Source organism: Acanthopagrus latus, chromosome 16 (genome assembly GCF_904848185.1).
Source record: "Acanthopagrus latus isolate v.2019 chromosome 16, fAcaLat1.1, whole genome shotgun sequence".
In the NCBI taxonomy this organism is placed as follows: domain Eukaryota; kingdom Metazoa; phylum Chordata; class Actinopteri; order Spariformes; family Sparidae; genus Acanthopagrus; species Acanthopagrus latus.
In genome coordinates, this window is record NC_051054.1 from 15,554,485 (window position 1) to 15,570,259 (window position 15,775).

General features: G+C 45.3%; 1 protein-coding gene across 6 annotated transcripts; it reads left to right on the plus strand.

The window, feature by feature from the left end:
• The first annotated feature begins 562 nt into the window (after window positions 1-562).
• Window positions 563-15,720, plus strand: inf2 (inverted formin 2). 6 transcript variants are annotated; one of them, XM_037072227.1, is made up of 23 exons: window positions 1,302-1,573; window positions 4,742-5,143; window positions 6,353-6,468; window positions 6,678-6,837; window positions 7,944-7,977; window positions 8,267-8,408; window positions 8,600-8,732; window positions 8,980-9,570; window positions 10,473-10,618; window positions 10,743-10,804; window positions 10,903-11,005; window positions 11,103-11,188; window positions 11,297-11,397; window positions 11,498-11,568; window positions 11,656-11,763; window positions 11,859-11,929; window positions 12,025-12,145; window positions 12,246-12,410; window positions 12,602-12,704; window positions 12,816-12,968; window positions 13,215-14,096; window positions 14,394-14,447; window positions 15,105-15,720. In XM_037072227.1, exons 2-22 carry the CDS (start codon window positions 4,747-4,749, stop codon window positions 14,444-14,446), a joined length of 3,798 nt encoding a protein of 1,265 aa, XP_036928122.1. In that variant the 5' UTR covers window positions 1,302-1,573; window positions 4,742-4,746; the 3' UTR covers window position 14,447; window positions 15,105-15,720. The 6 variants fall into 6 exon arrangements, with proteins under 6 accessions (XP_036928126.1, XP_036928125.1, XP_036928121.1 ...); XM_037072228.1 differs by lacking the exon at window positions 14,394-14,447 and having other exon boundaries at window positions 1,303-1,573; XM_037072230.1 differs by lacking the exons at window positions 14,394-14,447; window positions 15,105-15,720 and having other exon boundaries at window positions 1,295-1,573; window positions 12,816-12,912; window positions 13,215-13,681.
• The last annotated feature ends 55 nt before the right edge of the window (window positions 15,721-15,775 follow it).

Sequence of the window (15,775 nt, forward strand, 5' to 3'; positions counted from 1 at the left end):
ATGGCTGTGTGGCTGCCATTCTGGATCCTGGATTCTGATCTAAATTATTAGAAGTTTTGCCATTGCACTGAGAGAAAGAACACAGATAACCAAAAGTTCATGTCCAAAAATGCTGCTGCAAAGGCCGACATGGTTGCAGGGCATTGGTTGGACATTGTGTCTTCAAGTTATCAGTTAAAACCACATTAACTCAAGAGTGTATCAAAGTCCTCTGCTGTGACAGGCAACCTGTGGATTTGCTTTCAAAAGTCACTGACTAACTCGAAAGGAAGTTCCCTTTTTCTCCAGTAGTGACTGTCCGCCTGCCCTGAGGTCGGATCCAGTGGACGGGATGGGGAGTGTGTGAGTGGGAGGAGGGCCCCAACCACTGGCTGCGTTCAGCATCACAAACAGCTTCAAGCCAGACAAAGACAGGCACATTCACAGACGGAAATCAGGCCACGTCGCCTTCAAAATAAAACCAAGGAAACCCCCTTCTGAAAGTGGACTAAAGTCTGCTGTGTTTCAAGTTGTCCCTTCAGCGGTTTACTTCCATTTGATGGACTGCTGGTTGTAGTAAACCCATTAGGTACATCACAGTTTAACTGACCTCGACATAATTAACCTATGTGCGCATGACATGGAAAGGAATCTTCAAGTATCAGTCTATCCATTTAAAGTGGCTGGAACATTTTCTGTAAGTACTCTGTTTATTATAGCTATTTTGTGTATGTTTACATAATTTGAGATGCTCAATTATTTTTGTTTGCTAAGTTTAAATGTCAAATTAGCCATTAGCTCCTTAATTGCTAATGTTTGCTTTACTGATTAAAGGGGCATTATGTCGTTTTGGAGAAGAAATTAAAACTAAGAATTGTAAGATTAACTATATTAATGAGGTAATAATACAAACTCGGAATTATTTTTTTTTTTCCATAAGTGAATAAAAAAGCTGTTCTCAAAGGGAAATAACGTCCTCGGAGCACTGTTTGAAGCGTGTCAGGGTCTGCCAAATATAAGCAAGAAATTGTGTTTGTTTATTCAGAACCAAAACTATAGTGTTGCTTTAACATTATCGTTGCTTTTGTTATATCAAGGTGTTGTTCTATCATGAATGATACCTTGTTTTCCTTTTTTTTTTTCATCATAGAGACACAATGTCGCATAATATAAGTTGTATCTAATAGTATTCATTTACTCTTGTGGTTGGGTGTCTCCAGCTCTTTCTTTTCCCGGCTGAATCTCGCTGCCACATGGGAACCGTGCTACTCCGAGCGCACGTTTTATTCTGAAGGCGCTGACCGGATGTGTGAGCTCTCTAACCTCCCGCGTTGACGCCGTCAGTCTCTCAAGTAAGTGGAAGCTGAGGGGGCCGAGGCGATTTGAAAGCGGTGCCATCCGCATACCGCACGGCGTTTGCCCTGAAGCACAGTGCCGAGATTTCCAGGGGGGCATGTTTGTTTTTTTTGTCCGAACGAAGGCTGTCTGACTCTGGATGACTGCAGAGCGTTGCCCCCACCACCACCAGCAGCAGCAGTCTGAGTCACATCGGAGGACGCGATTCTTCAAGTGCTTGTCCATGGAATAAAACCAGGTAAGGCATCGCTCTCAGCCCGTGCGTGATTTTACACCGATGCAACAGCGCGCACAGCTGTGACATGTGATGTAGCGAAAGTAACGTGCCTTATGGTTTTTTCTTATCCTGGTTGTTTTTTATTTTTATTTTTTCACTCGCTACAATGCAGATGACGGGTCCCGTTATGTGCCCTGGTATGTGTGTGTGGGGGGGGGGCAAAGTGATGATGTTGCACCGTTATATGCCGCTGTTTGGATCCGTTTTGAGCATAATGTGGCATCTTGCATAATGCAGATTGACAAACCAGTCGGTTTTTTTCCCCCCCTCTTGTGTCACAGTCTTGTCGAGCCATCCTGGTATGTGGTAAGCGGCTCTTCCCTCTAAATCTTCTTTGCCTTGGACAGAATGAGGAGGAAGAAGGCTGTGTTGTTGTTTTTGTTTTGTTTTGTTTTTTGCAAATCCATCTGACAGCTGCTAGGAAATCAGCAAATGAAACTAAACTCCAACTGAAAAGATGCATCCCAACTTCCAGAGTGTCCTTGTGGACTTTTGCAGGCATGTCGGTCCACTCCCTTGAATAGCAGAGAAGGGCGGAGGAGGAGGAGGAGGAGGATGGCAAGTTAGGATATCAAGTAAATGTGATCCAGATGTGTTCAGGAGTAATAATCATCCTGCAAAATGCTGCGAAACAGCTCAGATAGAGTTAAAATAATGGTGTATGATCATGCAATCCACATGCGACATATGTTCCATGTGTTAATGTGTGTTTTTCAGTGGGCACCACGGATTCCACCATCCATTTCAGTGCTCAAGAGGTGCAATCTAATTTAAAAGGAGCTAATTATAATACTCATATGGAACTTGAGAGACAAATGTATCCGCTAGTCCATGAGATTTGATTAATTCCCCCCCTAAATCAATTACTCTGTGTGCTCATTTGTTGCCCCAGACGTGCACAGAACAGTTGCAGCAAAAGAAAAGAGAGAGAGAAAAAAGAAATTCTCCTGCGTGAGCTTTACATATGTCCAAGAGGAAATAAAGAGGTGGAAATGTTTCTGCATGCTCCCAAGTGTTGATGCTGTACAGTAGCAGTGGGCTGCTGCGTGGGCAGCTCAACCAGAGGACAGATGAGTAGGCTCGTCCTGTGTGCGGTGAATCAGCCTGCTATTAGCGGTGTGCATGTGGGAGCTCTGGCAGACAGGGTCGGCGATTTAGAGTTGGCGATATTCGAGGAGCGCACAAAAGGATATGCAAATGTTTAGGTTTTTTTTTTTTTCTTCTGTCGCAGGAGATCTTTTAAGTGGCCTGATGTGTAAACCCAGAAGTGTGTGTGTGTGTGTGTGTGTGTGTGTGTGTGTGTGTGTGTGTGTGTGTGTGTGTGTGTGTGTGTGTAAGTAGAATATCTGTCAACTCAGAGGAGAGGAGGAAGGAGGGGTCAGCATCCTTTGGAATGGAACTGAAATTTCATAAAAGAGGAACCAGAGCTGTCACACCAGCTTATCTGGAGCCAGGTTGCTTGTCCCGGGAAACTCCTTTCCTTCCTCTCTGCAAAGTTCCTGAGCTGTGGAGTCACATGACACAAACGCACACACACACACACACACACACACACACACACACACACACACACACACTGTCTCCTTTGAGGTGTCATAGTCATAATCATGGCATTTTGCGGGAAGTGAACCCATTTCACAAGAATTCTCAGCGAGTTTCAGTGAACCCGAGCAGCCTCGCAAGTGTTCCTGCCTGTGAAAAATCACCAGATCACAAGCGCCAACTTGCAACTTTTTGTTCCCGACTCATGCCGAACACGAAAGCACAATGTTCTCCTGAATCGGAGTGTGTTTCGGAAGTGTTTGCCTGGCTGACACAACTCTTATTAGCCTTAAAAAGGGGGGGCAGGGAGCAGTCCGCCCGTTCTTTGGCTAATGAACGCACCCCTTTGAAGAGAACTGAGGAGGCCTATTGTAAAAAAAAAAAAAAAACACCATTGTCTGCCTGCCTGCCTGCTGCCACGGTAACACTCTCACACTGGCAGTGGGACTGAAATGCTGCAGTCAGAGCTGACGAATGTCTTGCCAGAATATGTGAGAAAAGAAAGAAAAAAAAAACTCATTTTACCTTGACTCCGCAGAGTGAATGCAAGTCCGATTTGCCAGGTTTTTGGGTTTTTTTTTTTCCACAAGTCACTACTTCTGTTCCTGTTCTGCTGCAGAGCAAGGCAGCAACGAAAAAGCGAAATTGTGGTCAAATAGACAGCGATAAGTCCTCCCAGGCTGGCTCCCTGAGTGACCTTTTTTTTTTTTTTTTTTTTATTGCAGAGCATTGTGTTTGTTCATGCTCATCGCTCAGCTTTCTCATCTGTATATGTTATCTCTGCCAAAGTGTGAAACCAACAGGATGGAGCTGGAGACAGAAGGATCGTTCATGCCGTTCATTTATGCTGGGCCACCTAATATCAGCAGCTCAGAGAGAAAAGTATTTTTAGACTTTGGTAAAGTTTTAGCCTTTTATGGCCCGAAACCCTTGTCCTGTTGATTTTCTTAGAGTGTGGGAACATGTTTATACTGGTTACGTGCATTGCGGTGGATAGTTTTTGAGAAGCCCGGGTGAGACAGGTTGCCACAAGAGCCCGACTGTGTTGTCGGGGGTTTGGCAAGAGAAGGGCACTTTGTTGGATCAGTGTGCGCATTCATGTCAGTGTTTTTCACGTGTGGGCATTGTGCATACTTTCCAATGTTTATATATCGGTAATTAGCCCGCAAACACATTTATTTATGTAGTAACTGGTGGTGTGCACCGTCCAAACAACGCTGGGCCTGGCTGTGCAGAGAGTTTGGACGAGCCAACGTGCGTGTCTTTCTTTCAAGCAGGATTAAGTAGGAATGTTTGGCAGAGCCGGTGATGACTGGACTGCTGACATATCTTTTAGCCATCCGCAGAAGTGCAGTGTTGTCATTTCCTATTCTGTTTTCCTTTCTGATAAGGCCTTGTTTTGGCCTGCATCCTCTCATCTGGATAGCACTGACGACACTGTGTACTGGACGAAGTCATTGGACGGCACGCAGACGTCAGTGGGTCCAAAAACAGCAGGTTTTTAGCAGACCTCTGAAAAAAATTGAGCTGAATATTGCCTCCCTTTAACACGGACAAAAAAATGTGTTTACCTTCTCTCCCCCACAGCCATTATGTCAGGGAAGCCAGACGGAAAAAAGAAGTGGGCGGCAGTCAGGGGTCGCCTGGGCTCCTCGCAGGACTCGGACACCCAGCAGGAGGCGAACCTAGAGAGCGCCGATCCAGAGCTGTGCATCAGGCTGCTGCAAGTCCCCACCGTGGTTAACTACTCAGGACTAAAGCGCCGCCTGGAGGGCAGCGACCAGACATGGATGGTTCAGTTCCTGGAGCTGAGCGGGCTGGATCTCCTCCTGGAGGCCCTGGACCGCCTGTCGGGGCGGGGATGCTCCCGCATCGCTGACGCCCTTCTGCAGCTCACCTGCGTCAGCTGCGTGCGGGCCGTCATGAACTCCTCAGCAGGGATCCACTTCATTATAGAGAATGAGGGATACATTCGGAAGCTCTCCCAAGGTTGACCACATCCTACATAAGATAATGTTTTAAGTATAGCGAATTATTGTGCCAGAATATATCTACATACACCCACCTTTAATTCATTTGTGAAACTTTGTGAAATTGGTTGAAAAGGGAAGTTGTACAACTCCATCCTCGCCACTTCTGTAAATGATTCTGAATCATGTGGTCTACCATGTCCACTTTCTACATGCACTGCTGGCGGTGAATAACTACCCTTGCTTGGCTGTCCAGCGATGAGTCACAGGGGGAAAAAATGTGGCACCACATCCTGCTCGGGTTGAAGCCGAAGTTACGTACTGCACTTGAAAGATAAGTCCACCCAAAAATGAAAATTCGTTCAGTCATTATCTACTCACCCCCATGACGATGGGAAGTCGGGTGAAGCATCGCAGACCACAAAACATTTCTGGAGCGTCACAGCAAAACGTTATAATGGCTCCATTCATATTGTAAACAAGTCCCCATCTACTTTAGTTGTTAAGGAGAATGCTATAGCAATGTATTGCGGTGATGCTCCAGAATTTTTTTGTGGACAGCTTTCCATTGGCTTGTGGGTGAGCAGAAAATGACCGAATTTTTATATTTGGGTGAACATATCCTTTAAAGGAACAGCCTCAAATTGCCCTATAGCAGGAGAGACTACTGTAGCACAAATCTTAACAGGGCAAAACACAGACCACTCAGAAGTATTATACAATAAAATACATTTACATACAGCACATCATACATTAACATGGCCTATTATCTGATTCTAATATGTATAGTAATTATTAAAAATGGCATAACACCATTTTCTGGTAAATTATACTAGTCATAACTCAGCTGATTAGATGGTTCTCTGTGACTCACCTTGCTGTGCTGGATTTCCCAGTCGTGGACTCAACTCTATACACATGAGTCATCTAGAGCTACTTTGGAAGATCCCTAAAAACTCCATGTCACAGTCTTGTTGTGAATATTGGATTTCCCCGCCTTCACACACACACACACACACACACAAACGTTTATCTTCTGTACAATGCCACATCTTTCAGGGGCCAAGGTCCAAGTGGAGCTACCTAAAAGGAAGTGAAACAAAGCATTATGCTTGGCTCAAGACACAGAGGGGGAATGAGCAGAGATGAGGGCTTTCCTTTAAGAGAAAACAGATGAAACACTCAGCGCTCTGCCTGTACTGATGTGTGCAATCCTGATGCTCCACAGCTTTGGACACTTCCAACACCATGGTGAAGAAGCAGGTGTTTGAGCTGCTCGCCGCCCTCAGCATGTTCTCCACGGACGGCCATCGCCTGGCACTGGATGCCCTGGACCACTACAAGGCAAGTAGAGCGTGTCGACTGTCCAGCGTCTTGTTTTTGAGCTGTGGTGGGGTTTACCTCAGATGATCCCCCATCATTGCTCTGAGTGTTATGTATACCATAACAGTGCCATCTAGTGGTTCCTGTTAAGTATAAAATTCTTTAGAATCCCAGTCTTTTTCAGTGATACTAAAGGTGTTCACTTGCACTAACTTTGAGTTCTCCTTCAGGGCGTGAAGACACGGCAGTATCGCTTCAGCGTGATCATGAACGAGCTGCAGGCCACTGACAACGTCCCGTACATGGTCACGCTCCTCAGTGTCATCAACGCCATCATCTTCGGGACAGATGACCTCCGGCGCAGAGATAAGACCAGGAAGGAGTTTATCGGTGGGTTCTTTTCATCTGCTGCTGCTGAAAAATTAATCAGGGAGTCTGGAGTCTCATCATGAGTAAGGTCAAACTGTGGTAAACAGAGCGCTGGAAGTGTGCAGGCAGGGAGGAAAGCAGGCCATCAGCAGGAGCTCTATTACAAACATCTCTGTCACTGGGTCTGTCTAAGAATAGGTCTAACGGCCTCATTCTCACTTTGACAAAATGCCCGAGAACTGAGTGAGCCTCAAGTGGATAAAGCATTGTGTACTCATGCATTTCACATAGTAACCAGTGACTTTGAGTTTTTAGTTTTAGTTTCAGTTTGAGGTAAAATGCCGTCACTCTTGCACACTGATTGAATCACACTGACTTGATGTGATTTTGGTGATGTGTTTGTGAGGAAGTGAGTCAATGAAATTATTCATGGGTCTGTTTTCTATAGCGCATTGTTCTTTCTTATGGGTTATGGACAGGATCAACCTTGGACTGAGGGCCTTTTTTATTCTAAGGCATCAGTGTTTAGCAGTGCCTGAAAACTGCCACAGTTGAGATAGTTTAATGAATATGGCATATTTACAGCTTCACAGTTAATCAGAGTATTTGTGGAAATTGCGGCATGGTTAAGTGCAAATCGCAGAATTCCTGATATCATTTAAAATGTGTCACAAAACACCCCTATGGTAAAGCAGTGTATTGCTGCAGAGATAGCTACAAATTCCATTCTCCAGACAAATAAAATAAGTTTGTTGGGGAGAGTAGAGCAACAACAAATGTCACATCGTCATGATTTTAATAGTTCTTGCAAAAAGGTCATTTGCACTGATCATGAGTCGTATTGCATGCCACAATATCCGCCATAATAATCGGAATATGATATTTTTTGTGACAATAGTGGACTGTTGCAGCTCTTCAATTCCTCATAGTGCCACCCACCACCAATCAGCCATTTGTTTGGCCACTCCTCTTCTGTCTGATTGCTCACCTGTGACTTCCTGCCGTTTCCCCCATATGCCACTGTGGAGAGATGCATGACAACTATTTAAGTGAAACTTTTCTTTAAAATAAAAACTGATAATTGAGCGCCGTGATACTCACTGCTGTGTTTACTTGTTGTCTTGCAGGGCTTCAGTTACTTGATATTCTGCCAAAGTTAAGGTGAGCCCTCCCGTTTGTTTGTTCATGTCTCATTTTGTCGCCCGCTTAAACTCTAAAGCAGATTTCGTGTGACAATTAAAGCTTTAAAGGTTATTTCCAAAGTTCACATTCATTGCAATCTCGGTAATCAAGTAAACTGTGCTTCGAGGAAAAGACGTGCACAATTTGCATCCATTAATGACAGTAATTTGTGCAGAGGCCCTCACCGTTGCTTTTTCCAAAATTGTGTGCGGCATTTGAATGTGGTGAAGTGTGCCCCATCAGTGACGTGTTTGTGGGCGGTGTGCAGGGAGCAGGAGGATGAAGACTTGATCATTCAGTGTGAGGCTTTCGAAGAGGCAATGGCTGAAGATGAGGAGGAGCTGCTGCGGGTCTACGGTGGCATCGACATGAGTAATCACCTGGAGGTTTTCACCACACTTTTTAACAAGGTGTGATTGGCTTCATCGTGTCCCACTAAGAACTAAGATCACTTGTTCAGATAGGAGACTGAATGAGTCGATGTTGCAGATGCCTCACAGTTAATGAAATACCTCTGATTAACACAGTTCAGTTTGTACAAGTATTTGTGAACATGGCGAGCCCTCCTGACGTGTGCGTATGCGTGTGTTGTTTTGCGCAGGTGAGCAGCTCGCCAGCCTCCCTCCAGCTGCTGTCCATCCTGCAGACGTTGTTGGTGCTCGGGCCAGGCCGCTCTGATATCTGGCTGGCTCTGGAGGCCATCACTAACAGAGCCATACTGCTGGCCCAGGACTGTGAGTCAGCACGGCAACAATATATTCACTTTAAGTCAACACTCTAAAAGAGGCTAATGGCCAGATAATGGCCTCCTGTGTAATTTGTGCATGAAGGGGAGTGATTATCCAGGAAAAACAGGTCGTAGCGATGAAATGGAGGCAGCTGCTGACAGGATGGCTGAGAGCTTTTGTTTCCGTGAGAAACATTGTTACAAATGAGGTTCGTGTGTGTGTGTGTGTGTGTGTGTGTGTGTGCGCGCTCCAGCTCAGATGGAGTCGTCTGAGAAGATCATGCAGCGGCTGATGTTCTCCAAAGGCCGTGAGGGTCATCATGAAGTGGACGGGCTGCTGGCCAAAGTGGACAAGGCGGTGCAGACTGACCCCGACCACCAGGTCAAAGACAAGTCAGGCGTCACATCTTCTCCGAGGCAGCAGTGTGCTGCTCCTCCACCGCCCCCTCCACCCCCACCTCCTCCTCCTCCTCTACCAACTAGTATGACTAACCAGTGCCCACCTCCACCTCCTCCCCCGCCTCCTCCACCGCTACCTGGAGGGTTCGGCGGACCCCCACCACCCCCTCCCTTGCCTGGAATGCCACCTCCACCACCACCACCACCACTGCCCTGCGGTCCAGGCATGGCTCCGCCACCGCCTCCGCCACCCTTGCCAGGGATGGGTGGCGGACCTCCGCCGCCACCTCCTTTGCCTGGCATGCCACCTCCACCTCCACCTCCCCCAGGCATGATAGTGGCTACGAGTAGTCAGGCCCTGGGGTGCGGCGCACCCATGAAGACAAACCGATGCCCCACCCTGAGGATGAAGAAGCTCAACTGGCAGAAACTCCGCTCTGTTACTGGTGAGTGGATAAAACATTCCTGTGAAGTAGCAAATTATTTTAATGACGGTCTTTCTTTTCTCTTTTATGGGGCAAGTCCTGACTGAATCTCATTTTACGAGCCAACTTTGATGTACACCACGACTTTAAAATGAAAATGTTTGAAAGTTTCCATCCATCAAGATAATACTGACCCCTCAAGCCATTTCATGTCTTGAAATGGAACAGGATTATGGGAAATGTGAGTGAAGACATTGGCAGAAGGCACCCCTGAAGAGAATGGATGATGGGAGTTACAACTTGTTTAAACTAAATGGACCGTTATTCCAGATTGGATTATTATTATTATTATTATTATTATTATTATTATTATTATTATTATTATTATTATTATTAAGATCCCCACTGCCTTTGTTTTTAGGATGTGCATAAAACACTCCTTGGGATAATAATTTGTTTGATATGGTTTTTCCCACAGAAGAGTTCTATTATCTTTAAAATTGTTAAAATTACTTCTAAATGCCAGGATTTATGAATATGTGATATTTTTTTAGTTTCCAAAGTTTAACTGCTAGAAACAAGATGTCTCCTAGTAAGTGTAAGTAACTGTAAAGTCCATTCTCAGTGTGTGTGCACTGGATCCTTCAGGTTTCCACATACATCACTCTTATACCCTGAATATTGGACCAGGATTGGATCCAAACTATCTGTGATGTCACAATAATGCTTGTAGGCCTGCACTTTAAAATGTGAGCTCTACACAGTGAATCTCAAACAATCAACTGCAGGAACAAGATGAAACTGAAGAGGCGTTGCGGAGGATTCCCCCGTGTTTAACGTCGAATGAGTTTCAGTCGCGGTGTGATGTTGGTACAAAATGGTGCCACACGAGCTCGTGACAGTCCCCTCTCTTCCTCACGCAGATGGTCACTCCATGTGGGCCTCGGTACAGAAAGAGCCTCCTCCTCGGGAGCCGGACTACAGCAGTATCGAGCAGCTGTTCTGTCTCCCGGTGACTGAGCACAAAGACAAGGGGGCAGCTGCTCCTGTCAAGAAGGAGCCTAAAGAGGTGCGCTTGGTCAACACTCGACACGGCTCCTCAGAGCTGCAGCACTCAGAACAAACGCACCTGATTATCAAAGCTGAATATTCAATGTGTCTCTTTTTTTCTTTTTTTTTTTTTTTAAATACAGATTACTTTCATTGATCCAAAGAAAAACTTGAATTTGAACATATTCCTAAAGCAGTTCAAATGGTAAGATATGACACATTGTGTAGATATTTTATTTACATTTTTTTTAACATATATTTTCGCCATTTGTTTAACTCAATCTCTCTCATTTCTCTGTCCAGCAAAAATGAGGACTTTGTAGCCATGATTCAGAGCGGGGACCGCTCTAGGTTTGATGTCGAAGTGCTAAAGCAGCTTTTAAAGCTCCTACCAGAGAAGCATGAGGTTTGTACTATGCTCCAGACATTTTTGCGCACACATCCGTCATTAAGGGCCCACTTTAAAATGGCAAGTGTGACTCACTGTCGTGTTTTAAATTCAGATTGAAAATCTGAAGTCTTACCAAGGAGAAAAGGAGAAGCTGGCTAATGTTGACCGCTTCTACACCTCCCTGCTCAACGTGCCATGGTAACTTATTTTCCCCCAGCACTGGTTGAACTGCTGATCATGAGCGTTCTCCATGTATGCATCATACTTAGCTCCTTATTTACTTTGCATTCTGGCTTGTCTCCCCAGTTATCAGCTGAGAATCGAGTGCATGTTGCTGTGTGAGGAGACTTCATCGGTGCTGGATATGCTCAAGCCTAAAGTCAAGCTGGTGGAGGAGGCCTGCCAGTGTACGTAAACTCTACGCCTGTAGCTCATTCTTTCCCACCTATCCAGTTACGCATATGAATTATATTTCATCAAACTAATTTGTTGCAACACATTTCCCAGCCCTCAGAATGAGCACGCTCATGCCCAGCTTCTGCAGGCTCATCCTAGATGTCGGTAATTTCCTCAACTACGTAAGGACCTCTTCGTTCTCATGTGTTTTTCCACCTCTGCTGACATTTAGACGGAGCTTGCATTTTTAATCATCCGTCTACTTCCAGGGGAGTCACACGGGGAACGCCGAGGGGTTCAAGATCAGCTCTCTGCTCAAGCTCACGGAAACCAAGGCCAACAAGGGCCGCATTACGCTGCTTCATCACATCCTGGAGGTACACGAACTGGCTCGGAGCTGCCATAACTTTATCTTTTTTTCCTCTTCATTATGACCTCTTTAATTACGCTCTGTGTGGCTTGTCTCGTAAAGGAGGCGGAGGCGAACCACCCGGAGCTGTTGGAGCTGCCGGATGATATAGAGATCTGTGAAAAAGCAGCAGGGTATAGAAACCTTTTACATCTAGTTTAGCTTTTTAATTGGTCCCCAGAGCACCTGTAACAGACGTGTAACCAGAGGTCTTACACTTTGTCCTCAGAGTCAATCTGGACTCTGTGCAGTCAGAAGCCAGCGCCTTACTGAAACGACTGAATGAGACAGCCAAGAAGGTCTCCAACTCTGAGGATGAGCTGAAGGAGCAATATGCCAAGATTCTCGAGGTAAGACAAGAGTATCTGCTTTGCCAACAGATGGGGGGCCAAAACTTGGGAAGTCAATATGCATTTTTGTTTAAAAACTCTTCCGTTTTCTCTGCTGCAGGAAAGTCTGGAGGCATGTCGAGCGCTGAGTGAAAGGTTCACTGCATTGGAGAAAAAGAAGAGCGAGCTGGCCGTGTACTTGTGCGAAGACACCAGTAAGCTGTCGCTTGAGGAACTCTTTGGAACCATCAAGACTTTCCGAGGACTTTTCATCAAGGCGCTAAAGGTCAGGGAGGATACTTTGTCTTGGTTAAGTGCTCCTCTTTGGTACGGGGGTAGCGTTTTCTTCAGAACATGGGTATCATTGTGTAAAAACTGAAAGATGTAATTATGTCTCTGCTCAGATGATACAAAGACAAATTGCTACGTACACTGTGTGCTTGGCAGTGAGTGACATCTTGACTTTAACGCTAACAGGAAAACAAAACCAGAAGAGAGCAGGCGGCCAAGGCTGAGAAGAGAAAGAAGCAGCTGGCAGAGGAAGAATCTAAGAGACAGAAGGGAGAGAACGGAAAAATAAGTAAGCTGTGAAGAGCCCACTTTTCTTTCACTGTCGCGGTAATTTCCCAACCACAATGTAATTTGACCGTTGTGTATTTTAAACCCTCTTTTCTTACCTCTGCTTTGCCAGTCAAGAAAGGCTTTGTGCCACCGAACGACGGCTGCATCATCGACCACCTCCTGGCGGATATCAGGAAAGGTTTCAGCCTAAGAAAGACCAGACCAAGGTGCGATTCGGAAAGCTCCCCTTCTAGTGAAAAGCGTAGGGATACCTGCCCGTCTGGTAAGGACAAGAGACTACGGCCCCCATCCGCAGTTCCTAGCTCCGCTCCCGAGCCTCAGCACAGCTTTGCTGCTTTATCTAGGCTCTTGTGCTTTCACACCCATTGGCCATCTACCTATGCTAGCTCCATCGCTTAGTTGCTTAGCCGATCTTCATGCGCTTTTACTTGCTGTGAAATGACGCCCCAGTTTTAAGGTAAAAATGTATGTACCTTCACTATCAACACTACCTGCTTCTCCCCCTCAGGATCCGATGTGAAGCCTGTAGACGAAGAAGCCGACGGCATGGCCACCACTACCGCTCCCACCAAGCCGCAGACCACCGAGGGTCACCTGCCCATCACAGGAGAAGTGAACGGCTTCATCAGCCCGTCCGAAGAGACTCCGCCAGCTCTGCAGAGTGCGGTGCAAGACGGACCAGCTGCACCTCCCAGCACACTCCCAGGAGAAACAGCCATAATGACGCAGGCACCCCCGGGAAGACCTGCGTCGCTGCAGGAGGGGAAACGCCCAAAGGAACCTGCAGTTTCTTCGCCAGATCCGACGCAACCCCAGCCTCAGGATGAAGCAGAACTCCGACGATGTCTCCCCACAAATGGCTTTTCATTGGATTCAACTGAGAGCAGCGCCCTCAGCCCATCTTCCCTCTCTGACTCGGACCTGCTAGAGGCCATGTTGGAGGGCACCTCCAGCCTGGTACCTGAGAAGCTGATGCCTGAGGAGCCAGCGGATATTAGCGTGAACGTTCAGATTACGGAAAGTCCTTCACCTGATACGGACAAGGTGCCACAGGGCAGTGAAAGCAATATAAAGGGAGGTGGGAAAAGTGAAACCAGCGATGAAATAGGCAGTGATTTAACAGAGAGTGTAGGACAAGAGAAGGGTCAAGAGGAGCGGCAACACATTATCGTAAAAACGCCCGACCAAGACGAGGTTGTGGGTTTCAAACATTCGGACACTAAAAGCAGTGTGAGTACACTCAGCGAGGGCATCGAGGGCTGGGACGTCCCCGATGGACTGCGGTCAGAAGATCTGCCATCAGTGTCCGAAGCGGCGCCTCCGTCTCTTGAGCCCAAACCAAAGAAACAGCCGAGCCTCTTTAAACGAAACAGAAAGAAGAGTAATCAAGGTAATCTATCCATTAACTTCAATAAAGATCATGTTTGGAATGCTAGACTCTCCACGTGTTTTAAAAGGAAACCCTTATTCGTTTTATTTTTAATGCATTTAACTTTTTATATTTTCTGTATGGGCTATTTTAGTGTGTATTCCTAAGTAATTTGTGCATGCTCACATGCATTTGATTTTTTTTATTAAAGAGTATCTGTGTTGCAGTGTGCTGCGCTTGACTTGCAGATTGATTATTGAATGGATTTAAACATGGCCAGTTTGTTTGAATGCTCTGTTCTCCGTTCTGAAACACAAGGTAACAGTGGGAAAGGACACACTAAACATAAAAAAGGCTGTGTGTTGCAGTGAGGTAGGTCCAGTCGGTGGGATGGCAAAACTGTAAGCAGGAATAATCATCCTAATGAATTCAATCACCGTCGATGCTTTTTTTTTTTTTTTTTTTTGTCCCGAATAACACGTCATCTGTTGGTCTGACTGGAATCTGGAGTCCATTTGTCTATGTTGTCCAGCTTTTAACACTCGCACTCGCTTCCAACACAACCGTCCAACTGAGCGGTGATCAGGCCCCAAATCTTAACCAGTGTGTCTTGACGTGATTCTAATGTCCATCAGACCTAATCCTGAGAGTATGATTATGTGCCGCAAATTAATCCTCTGATCTCAAACAGCCTCGCAGTCTGTGGAGTCTCTGTGAAGTCATCGTGGACCGAGTTATTCTCATGAAAGCTGTCACTTTTTTATGTCTCTCCTTCCATATTTTCTTGTCCATCCAGCTCTGCAACTGGGACTGTTTAACCTACTAACAGTCTCCTGTGCTTCCTGTACACCGTGCTTTTGTTAACCTTGACTTTTTGATGGAAGATACCTTGTGTGTTATGTAAATGCATTAAAGATGGTTTTTACCACTAAAAAAGAAAAACAAAACACGTTTTTAAAAAGCTATTAAAGTAATTTATTTGGATACGTTTCGATTCTGAGTATTCATTTTTGTTTCTGTTTCCCGCAGGTGACTCCAGAAAAAGGAAATCGAGAGGAAAGAGAAAATGTTAAAAGCAGTCCCGCACTGGAAGGACTGAAGTTTAATTTATTTTGTGAGACTACGTGGATAATGACTCCTTGGGAGAGGGTGCAGAGGTCTTCCTTTTGCGATGATTTGTTTTTCAAGATGAAACAAGAGTTTAAAAAAGAAAAAAGCAAAAAAAAAAACCAAAAAAAACCCAAAACATCCAGGGCTGGGATCCCCACAGCATGGGTGTCAACACCATGTCACTTTATGTAAATGAGCTGTAGCTTTTGTGTATACCAGTGGTTCTGATTTCAGAAAACAAAAGAGTTGAATATGCTTTGTATGTTTTGTATACTTGTTGTAATATGCAGTGAATGTGCTTTTTTTTTTGCCATATGCTCTATTTACTGTTCAGCACCTCGAGAGAGAAAGATGCGGTGGTCGGTGCGAGATATTTAAATTCTACTCCTCAAAACAAAACGGCTTGAAAGTCGTGTCTTAAAAAATTCTTTATATATTATCCAGATGATCTCTAACCGGAAATATAAGGACGTCATTTAATGGATTGTAACTTTTATTGTTAAATATATTTTAATAAAAGTGAATTTACTGTTGAGCTGTGTGTGGGGTTTTTTCTTTGTATCAATCTTTTCGCATAGATGGCGGTAATG

Bases quoted from the DNA above. Each gene is read 5' to 3' on its own strand.
- inf2 (XM_037072226.1), top strand. From the start codon at position 4,747: ATGTCAGGGAAGCCAGACGGAAAAAAGAAGTGGGCGGCAGTCAGGGGT. The intron at 11,930-12,024 runs GTATAGAAACCT...CTTTGTCCTCAG, and splicing joins ATCTGTGAAAAAGCAGCAGG to AGTCAATCTGGACTCTGTGC. The intron at 12,146-12,245 runs GTAAGACAAGAG...TCTCTGCTGCAG, and splicing joins AATATGCCAAGATTCTCGAG to GAAAGTCTGGAGGCATGTCG.